We start from the raw sequence: 13,063 nt of genomic DNA, 5'->3' as shown, positions 1-13,063 counted from the left end.
GTCTCCTGATCTCCTCTTGCAACACTGGTTCCACTGTACATTTACTCTTTCTTGAACACTAACTACAAAACAAGAGAATATGAGTTCTTCAGGCTTACTAGCATGGGTGTGATCGGTGTTTTTGTGAAGGTAAGAAATTTAAGACAACTAAGAAGGGATATGTATTTCTATTTGGAGTGGTGGGAGGTGTGCAGGTTATCAATTTAGATTTTTGCTATAATATTCCAATCTTACTGATTAAATAATGTGATTGGGATTTCAAGTTCTATGGATTCTATATAAACAATAATGATCGTTTGAAGAGCTGAACGGTGTTGTAATTCGTTGAAGGCTTTAAATTCATTCATTTTCTTTTATACCATATATTTTAAAAAATAAAGCTTTTTTGCATATGCAGTTAGATCATCATGAAATCATTGTGATTCTGTTGTGTTCTAAAATAATTCCTTTGTATTTGTGTGCTATCGATATGAGCAGTAAATTTTGAAAATGGTATTTACCAACCTACTCAACCATTACTCAAAACATAATGGTCTTTTATGTTTGCTTTTATGCAGACTACTCAATTGGCACACTCTTTTCTTGTACTACTCTCCATATATCTTGTTCACTATTTGAGAGATGGCAAGCTATTTCAGTGATTAGGACCATGTTGCAACGTATTTTACTTTTCTAGCTAACAAAGTAGCTTCGTTTCTTGTTTGCTTTGCAAGACTTCATTTCATTATTCAATACTTGTCATAGTTGTCTCTTGAAAATTGAAATGTAATCCGGCCTAACATTTATGTTGTCCTGAATTTAACGTGATCATTTGGATCTGTCGCTTCAGTTTCTTTAACCAAGCCAAGTTATACTTGTAGGTGGCCACTTTTATTGTCCAAATGATTATGCATGATGCCACAGGGCTTTCTATGCTATGAGGATATATGCAAAAGGTTGACCAGAAATATTATTCCAAAATGGGTTAATCGACTTGCTAGAATGGGTAGGAATTCTTGAAACATATGTTTTCTCGGCCATTAATATTGCTACCTAATAGTTACTGCAGAGTTTGTATATCTAAATAGACATCTAAATGGTGGGTAGGAAATATTTTTGTATGTATGACTTAGATAGCAACTCTTGATCCTAAGCATTATAGAAACCTTATGCAACTAAAGTTACTATAGATTTTTGCTTTGGTTTGGTTTCCAAGATGCAAGCAAGTTAAACTACTACTTAAAAAATTCTATTGAAAAGATCATAAGATGAGCTGATGGCTATTGATCCTAAGCTTTATAGAAACCTTATGCATCTATTTTTTGCCAATAGTTTCTACATGATCTTGCCATTCATTTAACCATCGATGAAGTCAATTTCGATGTTGTAACCATTGAATCTATTGTTGTTAGTGTTCAAAACAGTAAGTCCCCTGCCTGTTTGAGAAACAATGTTATTATTGTGCTTGCTTTAAAAGTCATTGTCCCCGGAGCTACTGTGGTGTCTCCTAATGCCATCAGTGCAGCCTCAGAAGTTCTATATGCTATTGAGTTAAGTGAAAGTCACTCTCTTCCTGTTGCCAGGCTTGTTTGTTTTTCCATCATCCTAAGTTTGGTTTCTTCGACGAGTGCACCAAGTATGTGTTCTGTCGCAGTGCTCCTTTTGATTCCTTGCATTTACTTCTCTTTCCTTAGACTGACTGCAGCGGTCGACGCTACCGCCCCCTCCCCTTGCATGTCGGCTGTAGGGGGCACCCTATGGCCGCAGCGGTGCCCCTACAGCGCCCCCTACGTGTCGGTCCCCTTCTCTCTCCCCCCCAGATCTAGTGTGTCACTGTTCATCACCCTAAACACTGTGTTGTGGGTCCACAAGTAATTGTTAGTAGATAAAAAATTGATAGTTGGTATAGAAAATAATATTTTATAGTGGTAGTGGGGTATAGGGGGAGTATTTAGGGGGAACCGCTGCGGGAGATGAAAAAATAGGGGGGGGGAATAGGGGGAAAAGTGATATAGGGGAAAAAATTTAGGGGTAACGGTTGCGGATATCCTTATCGATTATTGTGGGTCCTAAATTCTTACTTGATTGCAGTGCTACAAACGTTGATCTTGAAGAGCATTTGTACAGACTTGCAACTAGAATGGGCATAGATGTGATCACTTCCTCTCAAGTAAGCATTTGGACAATCCCTGTGAATTACATTTACAGTTCCCTAATCTTCCTTTAATTGATAAGCTGACATCAAGTCCTGTCATAGTTGTAGGTACATGTGTTAAAATGTTAACCTTTTGTTGAAAAAAATCAACTCACTTGCTAACCACTTATGTGTTGCTTTGGTCCAGTCATTGACTTTGATAACATTGACATGCTTGGAGGAAATATGATGCAAGTAAGGAAGTTCTGTTGTCTATCCAATTAGTTCAGATTAGTGTATGTGTCATTTGTACTACATGTCTTAATAATGAGTTATCTTTCTCAGATTATGTTGGTACCTTCCTCTGTACTGACTGCAAAAGCGCTTTTCAATACGATCTCAGAGGCTCTACAAGGAAATCTTTGAGCCAGCTATTCAGGCTACCCTATTTGCTACCGTCGGGCAATGTAGTGCTGCTGTAACACTGAGGATGTTGTACTAACACGACATCATATTGAAAAGCTTTTGAGAGCAATATTTCTCGGCCTTTTAGCTAAGGTGTAATATTTGTGCTTATTAGTTTAATATCTGATATGTGAACTATATGTTCACTCTGATATTAATTTTTATTTTTATTTTATGGATATTAAATATGTTTGTGTGTCGTTGCAACGCACGGGCACTCAACTAGTAAATGATTATTTTTTGGTAGCCATATATATTACAATATGTTGTTTCAATATGCCTAGATGAGAAGTTTCAATTAATCACAATACTACTTTATTTTTATACTCTGTGCGACGATGTTTTCGCTTTTTACGCCCGATTCCGATCCGTTATCAATTTGTTCTATCCGTTTTGGTTCATTTTCGTTACCCAAAGGTCTCGTTTCTGAAATAAAATGCGAAAATAAAAACGAGAGGGGTTATCTCGACCGATCCCGTTGTTTTTATCCATACCTCTATTTATAGGATGGATTCTAAGACTTTAAAAATAGACGTTTAAAACAAACAGTTAGAACGACGCAAACCAATCAAAAGACGACACGTGGCAATAATCTGTCGTCAGTATAAACCGGTTCAGATCGATACCGACTGATTCTCTAACGCATTAGACGGTACCGACTGATTTAGCTTCAAAACGATCGATATAAATTAGACTGGCCATCTCGCCCGATTGAACCAACCGACGTTGAAGCCAGGTCGGTTCGCGAGTTCACCCACGTTGTCGGTCGGTGTCGTCCACAGTAGAAACCAGCATTTTGTGGCATACTAGCAAAGTGCACGTACATTGCTACATATGCATTTATAAATATAGAATATCAAATATAGAGACATGTGTGTTCTGTTGAGATCGATGTGAATGTGGGTTTAGAATGAACAACTATGATTCGAATCTTAATTTATATATAATTTTAACTTTTACTATTTAATTATGGGAAGCACAGCGACCATAAAAACTGATGCTTTATATACTACTAGAGACTTTAGCCATCAACGAATGATGTGCCTATAAATGTTTTTTAGTCGTCCAAGAACATTTATGTTTTAACCTATTTTAATTCCACAAGGCTGCAATTAGTTGCATGTTAAGATCGACCTTATGGCGGTTGTGGTCTTGTTATATCTGGATGAGATTATGATTTATGATAGTCCTAATCCTCGAGCTAATATATGCTTCTTATGTACCCGTCACAAAATGATTTTTTATGTATAAGCTACACCGTACAATACATCATTTATTCACGTGGGTCGCTCTTGAATATAGCTAATCCTCTTCTCTCGTCCCTAATTTCGATAGTGCTGTTATATTATATGTCATGTAAAATATCCTCCCGTATATCTTCGTGTATACATGAGTATAGTCCTAAGAGGGTCTTATCTTATACCATATCAACATGAGTTTAAGGAACCTAGAAAAATACATTTCAAGAGTTCAAAGACTCGGATGTTATTTTACACTAGCATGTATTACGTGTTAACACTATGATTCCAGTGAGGGATGGTTCGACAGCAGCGGTGACATGAGTGAGATGAGACAGAGGAGGCTAGGATAGCGGGTCGCAGAGAGAGTGATGAGAGGTGATATAAATATTATTGTTCATTGGATTTAAATGAGCAGATGAGATAAAGTTATCTAGCGATATGAACCATTCATTTTGATGTGTGTTAATTCTAGATGTAATTTGTTTGGTGGATTTAGTGGTGGTTATGAGTGTGCGAGTGATTTGGTTGGTTGAATTTTGCAAAATTTAAAGTGATAGATTATATTGATTATTGATGATTATTGATATTGATTATTGAACAACAGAATAAGTTTGGAAACAATTGGTGTAAGCTTTTTTTCTGCCTCTTGTAAATTCAATAATGTCAAGGGCTAGCACGCAAATGCCTTTCCCTCCACCGTGCGCTCCTCCTGCCGCAGGAACCGACAGACGACAGCAGTGTAGTATCTTCCAAAAGCAAAGGTGGCTTGCTGCGTGTCACCCCCGTGTTGGCCTGGCAGCACGACCTCATCACGGCACGGCGTCCTTAAGCTTCCCTTCCGGCCTTCCCCCACCTCCCACCCGCGATCTCCGCGACCGCAAGCAGCTCGGCAGGCAGGCCTCCACCGCTCCACCACCTCCACTCGGTCTACGTGCTCCGTCACCAAACCCACCCGGGCCAACGCCGAAGCAACCCCCCCTCCGTCCTCCCCAGATCCGGCGCCGCCTCCGCCCTCACTTACACTAGCACGCACGGCGGACACGTCGCCTCCCCCGCGCGATCTGATGCAGGCGCACGCGGTGGCCAGGTAAACAAGCCTCCCACAGTCCCACTCCCGATTAATTTACTTAACCGCCGCTATTAATACACCGTCCCGCCCGCCCGCCCGCCCCCTCCTCGGCTCCTCCTTCCCACGTCGCTCACCTTCCTCCCCTGGGACCGGCCCAGATCTCTCACCCCCCGAGCTGGGTCCTCATTCCCGAACCCTCCAATCCCTTCCCCATGGTGCACTGGTTCTGCGGCCGAATCGCTTAATCGCTTATTGGTCTCTGTGGAATCAGCGGCGATGCGGTGGAAGCTTAACTCCTCCGTCTACAAGCGCGTGCCGTCCAGGGAAACCGCCATGGAACCCGACGTCGAGACGCCAAGTTCGTGCCGCATGTTTCCCCCGGTTCCTCTTACCACCGGTTAATTTATGGTGAGATTTGAATCTCATTTCATTTTCCCATTTCCATGTCTGCAGTGAGAATGACGGACGGCGGCGGCAGCGGCGCGGGGCCGTCGTGGCGCATGTCGTTGCCGCATGTCTGTGTCGCCACGCTCACCTCGTTCCTCTTTGGATACCACTCCGGGTGCGTGGCCTTCCGCCCACGTTTTCAGCACTTTTGATTGCTCTATTGCCCTCATCTGAAAGTCGTGCTCATTTGGTGCCTTGATGGTGATGACGCAGGGTGGTGAACGAGCCCTTGGAGGTCATCTCCGCTGACCTTGGCTTCGCCGGCAACACTCTTGCTGAAGGTACGGTGCACTTCTTCTGCTAATTGTGGTGGTTTTGGTCAGTTTATTTACTTATTATTAGGCTCATGTTGTGCTTGGGCTTCTGTTGGGTGCAGGGCTCGTGGTGAGTATCTGTTTGGGAGGAGCTTTTGTTGGGTGCCTCTTCAGCGGCTCCATCGCAGATGGTATTGGGCGACGCCGTGCGTTCCAGCTCAGTGCGCTGCCTATGATTATTGGTGCTGCCATAAGGTGACATTATGTGTTACTTGATTTGTCTTTCGCTTTCACTAGATTCTGTCACTGGTTGGTTTACTGTTTTATTTAATTGCCACTTGCTAACATTCATTATTCTTTGGTTGGGTCAGCAGAAGTTGTTTAATTTTTTTGTCAAACAATTATGTACTACTCCATGGACCTTGGGGTATACCACCTGGTGATTGGCTTGCTGGTGAATTGGTCTCTTGGACTGGTGTTAGTCATGCTGTTTCAATTGCTGAATAGTTCAATATGGGTTCAAGAACTCTTACCTTTCCTGTTTCTCCTGGAACGTGGTGCAACAAATGAGAGCTCCAACGGCTTAAAAATTTGGATTATGCTTTGGTTGGACTTATGAGATGAAAAATTATTTTTATGGTCTAATAGCCTGTGGAATTGCTGAAACATTGACTTTTTTGACTGGAACAAGTGGTGTTCTCCTGACTGGTTGCTGGTCTATTGGTGCTTCTGTAGAATTGAAAAGTTGAATTGTGGGTAAAGTATCTACATATGTTTTTACCAGCACACGGCTTGAGTCATCCATGAATTAATCATTATGTTTTGCAATTTAACTTTATTAAGACTTAGGAGATGAACCATGAATATGATAGTCCTGACAGCTGTGTTAGGCTACTTCATATGAGGTACGTGGAGTCTACTTGTCATGGTATCATGTGGGCACAGGAAGCTCCTCGTCCAGCCAAAGAAACAATACATTTTTTCTTATTAACAAAAAGTAACCGAACAATGCTGTTATGTAAAACAGCAGCAGTCGGTTAAAATTCGAACTCTCTTGCGAAGCAAACTGTGCAGGAATGTTTAATGATCATAATGTGATGGTCCTGTAAGAATCGTGCAGTTGTTCCAAATATGGGTTAAACTTAGTTTACCTGTTACATTGTCATGTGGTTGTGGGCACTGTGAAAGCTCTTTGGCCACTCACAGAAGCCCTAGAATAAGAATATTGCTAATGATGAGAAGTAACTAAAACAATATCATACAATTGCAGTGCTCTCTCCAATAGTTTGGAGGGTATGCTCCTTGGAAGATTTTTGGTAGGAACAGGGATGGGATTGGGTCCACCAGTAGCTTCACTTTATATAACGGAGGTATGTAGATCCTGTTTTCCACAAATGACTATCGATAATGTTCTCATATGGTTTACTTTCTACTCGGATAAAGTTTTCATCAGTTGGTCTCTGTCTATGTCTACGTCTGATGGAATGCAGGTTTCTCCTTCTACAGTGAGGGGTACATATGGTAGCTTTGTTCAGATTGCAACCTGCCTTGGAATTATAGTATCACTACTCATTGGTACACCTGTCAAAGATATTGATAGATGGTGAGAAGCTCTCTTTTAGTCCTTTACATGCCTCTTGAAGTTAATATTTGTGAAATTTATCTGTACCAATGTTTTTATTGCCGTTGGCAGGTGGAGAGTGTGTTTCTGGGTTGCCGTTATCCCAGCAACTTTACAAGCTCTCGGTATGGAGTTTTGTGCTGAGAGCCCTCAGTGGCTTTATAAGGTACTTCTGCTTTGAACAATGAACATTGCTTGCTTTTTATGCTATGTTTCTGATTTATCAAGTCAAACATGCAATCTCTCTGCATTTGCGGGGGAATGCTTGTCTCGGTTTATCCCTTCCCTACACCCCACTCATGTGGGAGCCTCCAGCACTCGATATGCCTTTTTTTACATGAATGCCATGGGTCTAGGAACCTCATTCCTCACATTTTTTTTGCCATGAACCTCATTCCTCGTGTTGCTTCAGTATTTTAGTACTGCATGCATACTTCATAAGGACTATGGTGCAATATATTGTCTGACAAAGTAACTAAGTGTATGCAGTGCCGAAACTTCACACTAATGTTGGGTCACTCGTGCTAAAATAGCTAGGTTAGCATTGTTTAACCATGATTAAGGCAATGTTTGGTTGGACTTTTGGGGCTGTTTTTGCTTCACAAAAGCCAAAAGCCCAAACAAAGGGACTGCTTTTTCAGAAGCAGTTGCATCTCCATATTACAATTTCGAAAGCACCTTAGACCCTGCTTTTGTGTTTTGGCTTTTTGAAATGGGTGGAATAAAGAACTCTTTCATAGTTGTTTCAAGATAGATAAAGATAAGAGGTATAGTTTACACTTGTTTCGACCAAACATGTTTCAGCTTTTCACAGCTGACATCTCACAATAGCTTTTTCACAGCTTACAACCCACAACAACTTTTTCCCACAGCCACAACTCAACTAAAAAGGCTCTAAGTATAAAACTTGCAATACTGAAAATTAGGAGTGCCATGGCCCTTTTTGTCAAGCTCTGCTAGGGACTGTGTATGATTTGATATTCGAGAGTGCCAGTGTGTTGGTAATTGGTATACATGGTTTGTGTATGTATGTTATTGTGCGCGAGCCTTACCCCTTGGGCAGTGGCATAGCTAGGTGCTGGAGCAACTTTAGGAGGGGTCAATTTGCCTTATGAAGATCAACTTGTACACAAATGCTAGTGCAATTACTCACTAACAGCAAGTTTTATGCTATAACACCTCAAATACCTAACAAAAAATAGCAAGTAGACTGAATTAAAGTACACATTACCCATACAGTCTCCTGTGTGTTTGATAAAAAAAAGTATTTGAGACTTCCAGACTCGAGTGATCTGATGAGGCCTGTTTTTGAATGCAGTGTGGAAAAATAAGTGAAGCAGAGATGCAATTTGAAAAGCTTTTAGGTCCCCTTCATGTAAAATCTGCCATGGCAGAACTTTCTAGATATGAAAGAGTAGATGATGGAGAAAGTGTCAAGTACTCAGAGTTGTTCTATGGTCGCCACTTCAATGGTACAAGCTGTTCTATATCCTTTTTGTTGTGTTTATGGACTTCTAATAACCTGAGTTCAGTCTGTCTGTGAAGTTTGTTCATTACAAGTTCCTTTTTTGGTACAGTTGTTTTTATTGGCACAACGCTCTTTGCTTTACAACAGTTATCCGGCATAAATTCTGTGTTCTATTTCTCATCAACTGTATTCAGAAGTGTGGGGGTGCCCTCTAACCTTGCCAACATATGCATGGGGATTTCTAATCTATCAGGTGCACTCAAAGCTGTCTCATACAGTGGTATTATGTTCATTTTGTCACATGACTTATTTTTGTGTGCTGTCTTACAGGATCAATTGTAGCAATGCTTCTAATGGACAAGCTAGGTAGAAAAGTGCTTCTTTCAGGGAGTTTTCTTGGGATGGTAAGTGACCACGATAAATAACATTTCCTTTATAAAAGAATTGCAAAGACTGAAAAGGCAAAGAATATGTTGAACATCACTTACATCACTTTACTGGTATAGGCTTTTGCAATGGGGCTTCAGGCTGTTGGAGCAAACCGTCAGTATCTTGGTTCTGCATGTGTATATCTTTCAGTTGGTGGCATTCTGTTGTAAGTTCCAAGAGTGATACATTTTGTAGCTTAGTTCTCTGTCTGTTTCATACTAATATTCTACATTAATTTATCCTAGATTATGTCCTGTCCTGCCTTTATAAAAACTTGGTAATAAATCGAAGTCACTTTATATTGGCTATGAAAGTTCAGATCATGTTTTCAATTTTTTATTTTGCTTGCTGTTGTCTTGAAAACACCTGTTCTGTATCTACTGCTTCGATGTACTGATTGCTACTGTATAGGAGATTGAATTACTGGTTTATCTTTGTCTAATAGCATACTAGATTAATAATTCATTGTCATTCTTGATATCTGTTTTCCCTAATTATGCTGTATCACCTTCGCTGCATAGCAGTTTTCCATATGTATCTACTATTTTTAATTGTAATCCAGCAGCTAAAATTCTGTCACTTGCCTTTATGTTCATAGCACACCTGTTCTGTTTGACAATTGTGTCTTTTTTTATGAGTGCAGCAACTATTGTACATTTTTGGTCCAGTTACTTACGATTAGGATTTTTGCAGGTTTGTCTTGTCATTTTCACTAGGAGCAGGCCCTGTCCCAGGACTTCTTTTGCCTGAGATTTTCCCTAATAAAATCCGAGCTAAGGCTATGGCTCTCTGCATGTCTGTACATTGGGTAAGAACTCCATGAGCCAGGATATCAGGCACGCATGTGAATTGTTAGATGGAAAAGAATAAGCATACCAGTATGGAAGAATTATACATTATATTATATATCTCTAAAATGGTTTGCCTTTTGTTTAGTTAAATTGGGAGCAAACCCAAACTAGCACAGAAATGAAAAGGGGCTTTATTGTGTCAAAAGTTTCTGGATTGAGCGGTGTGGATAGTCTAGGCTTGTATTTCATAGATTTTGAAGCCCTTCACGGAAATAATTTTTAAATCAGGCTGTTGCTACCTTTATCCAGTTATTTTTTTTTGGGTTTATGGTAAATGGCCTTAGTTCTGATAGCCACTAATAGAGGATGTGACAGCAGTTAGATGGGACCCAGTTTTAGTCACAAGGCGTATAAGGGTGCCAAACTTTTTAAATCAACCTGAATGTGTAAAATGGTTGGAGATTGGCACATCATGTTTTCTGCTAATGTTTTCTTTAAGACCATAAGAGTGCCCCCCACCTCCTGCACCTCTCGTTTGCCATCCCTTTTTTTTTTTGTTAATGTTAATGTAATCTACCACATTCCATTTCCAGTTTTATATATGCTACATTCTTACATACCACATGAAAGTATTGAAAGTTAATTTGGAAGTTGGTGCTGGTACTTGAAATTTCAACTCATAATTTTGATTTATGCTAGTTGCCATAAGCACTCCCTATAGGATAGGGTTTGCCTTCAATCTCTCTAAAAAAATATTTTGATCTTTGGTTTTCTTGTTGCTTGAGTAGATGAGTATCAACCTAATTTGTCAGTAGTGACTATGGGCTAAAGGAAAAACTTTTTTGTCCTTACAATTAAAGTCCAAAGTAGCAAGAGTAGTCTGCACTTGTGCTTGTTTTTTATAGATAGTTTTATCAACTTCAGAATTAAAATGATATGCACTCATTGACATGAAGGGGATACCTGGTGCAGTGATGAGAACTGTCTCACTGAGTCAGGTTGCGGTTTCGAAGCAGTCTCTCCGAATTTGTGGGGAAAGACTTGCCTCGGTTTTCCTCTTTCCTATGCTTTTCGTAGATCCAGCTTTCGGCACTGGGTTTCTCTTTTTATACACTCATTGACATCCAATCTTTGAATGTAACTTGGCAGATCGTGAACTTCTTTGTTAGTTTGATGTTCTTGCGTCTTCTGGAGCAACTTGGTCCACAGCTTCTCTACACAATATTTTCGTCAGTCTGTGTGGTAGCCTCAATATTTGTGAGGCGCCATGTGTTGGAGACGAAGGGAAAGACTTTACAAGAGATAGAGGTTTCACTCCTGCAACCACAATAAAGGTGTGTACCATCTTACATTGATGAATTGCACAGGAGTTGAGCTGACTCAAACGCAAGATGCCTGAGAAGTATGCCATCTGAGGGTTTGTTCGGTTAGCTCTCAATCCATGTGGATTGAGTGAGATTGGATGAGTTTGAATCCTAAACAAGTCAAACTTCTTAATTTTTTTCCAACCCCATCCAATCCATATGTATTGGGAATAACCGAACAAGGCCTGAGTAGGAAGCATGCCCAGGAGCACCTTAACCTTTTCATAAACTGGATTCACAGGCCGATTGCTCATTGCAGGTACATATTTGACGTGGCTGGAACCTTGGGCAGGCTGTTTGCTGAACAGAAACAAGCTGGCCCTGCAGAAGTTGATTCCTGAAGTCATCGGCAACGCCCTACAAATGGTCTCAGGGAAGTTCCAGATATGCGCCTGCGACAGCTAGGGCGGTGTTTCCATAGAGCATCATGTACTGAAGTTATGCCTGTATCGCCCGCCCTAGATAGGATATTTTCATACTTGTGTTGTCATCTGTTCTATCTATGAGTCGTAATATCAGAAAAAAAAGGTACTACTGTTTTACCGTTGATGAGCACAGTTGAAAAAAGGAACTATCATCTTCATTTTACATGTATGTACTCAGTAACCATACTCCGAATAATAACACTGCATGGAGATTCCTTGTTAGACGGTAGCGCTCTGTTCCAGCTCTTCGTGTTTTGAGAAGTTCTAACGGTGAACATACCCGGTCAGAACTCGGGAACACAACACCACTAGCCGTCTCCATGAGTTCGCGCCTACTTCATCTCTCTCTCTGGCATAGTAGGGGTGAAGCCAGAATTACGGTATAGGAGGGGTCGAACAAATTTATCAAATACTATAATGGGATGTTTGGATCTCTTCGTTTAAAAGGAATTAAAATTCACTTAATAAAGTAATATATTTAGCTTGAAATTTAGTATTCTACCGTTTTCCAAAGTTCTGATATAATCTTATCTCAAATTTATGGAGTGGAGTATAAGAAATGATTTTATGTATTACAAGACGATCTTTGACTTACTTCTCTAGTAAAAATATAGCACATAAATATTTACGACATCTTGCTAATAATAGTATAATGATATATATAAAACCGAATTAGTAATTGATATATGCCTAAATCAATATTATTAGAATGGAATTCAATTCCAATGAACTAAACATGACGTAAGTGAAACAATATCGTAGAATATCACATACATACATTAATTTGTGTATATCATAATCAAATACTATAATTGCCCGTTTGGTTCCCTAGTATTGGTCCAAATTGAATTAGATTCCATATCTTGGTTCGTTTGGCTCTCCTTAGAATTCAATTGGCCATTTTAGTCCTTTTTCTGTCCCTGGAAATTTGGCCTTGACTCATTTGAGACCATCACCCATCGGAAAGCGTCACAAAGATGGCTAGGGTTAGCCGCTCGCCCCCGCATCGCTTGTCGCTCGTGTCGCTCTACTCACCGCTCGCGCCCCACGTCCCCTCTGCAGCAGCAGTCTCCCTTGGTGGAAGAAGGTAGCAGCCACGTGCCTTCCTTCTCCATCTTTCGCTCTCTCGCGCGTGTTTGATCGGGTTGTCCTATCCCTGATGCTTCAGCTCTTTGATAGGTCTTTGAATGTACCAACACCGACACATGGACCTATTGCTTCAGCCCTATCGCTGATTCATGATTAAAGTTGCAGTCTCTTTGTCGATTCATGATAGGTCTTTGATAGTTTCGTGAGCTATTTTTTAAAACAGAGTCAGTTGGCAGAACCGGTGTTGCCATTTCTATAGTTACAGCTGAGAACGATCTGTACAAGGT

General features: G+C 40.5%; 1 protein-coding gene and 1 pseudogene across 2 annotated transcripts; both read left to right on the top strand.

The window, feature by feature from the left end:
• The first annotated feature begins 2,646 nt into the window (after positions 1 to 2,646).
• Positions 2,647 to 2,801, top strand: LOC111591464 (uncharacterized; annotated as a pseudogene).
• A 1,734-nt stretch (positions 2,802 to 4,535) lies between these two features.
• LOC100282563 (metabolite transport protein csbC) lies at positions 4,536 to 11,909 on the top strand. Of its 2 annotated transcripts, NM_001155471.1 has the most exon segments (15): positions 4,678 to 4,906; positions 5,160 to 5,246; positions 5,342 to 5,450; positions 5,549 to 5,616; positions 5,712 to 5,844; positions 6,860 to 6,959; positions 7,080 to 7,192; positions 7,283 to 7,376; positions 8,529 to 8,682; positions 8,788 to 8,931; positions 9,009 to 9,082; positions 9,185 to 9,273; positions 9,801 to 9,915; positions 11,048 to 11,232; positions 11,522 to 11,850. In NM_001155471.1, coding segments are annotated over 13 exon segments (1,458 nt in total). In that variant the 5' UTR covers positions 4,678 to 4,906; positions 5,160 to 5,164; the 3' UTR covers positions 11,231 to 11,232; positions 11,522 to 11,850.
• Positions 11,910 to 13,063: the final 1,154 nt, after the last annotated feature.

The sequence above is a fragment of the Zea mays genome, chromosome 4 (genome assembly GCF_902167145.1).
Source record: "Zea mays cultivar B73 chromosome 4, Zm-B73-REFERENCE-NAM-5.0, whole genome shotgun sequence".
Taxonomy (NCBI): Eukaryota; Viridiplantae; Streptophyta; class Magnoliopsida; order Poales; family Poaceae; genus Zea; species Zea mays.
Note: the sequence above shows the minus strand (reverse complement) of the source record. Positions and strands in the feature narration are given on the sequence as shown.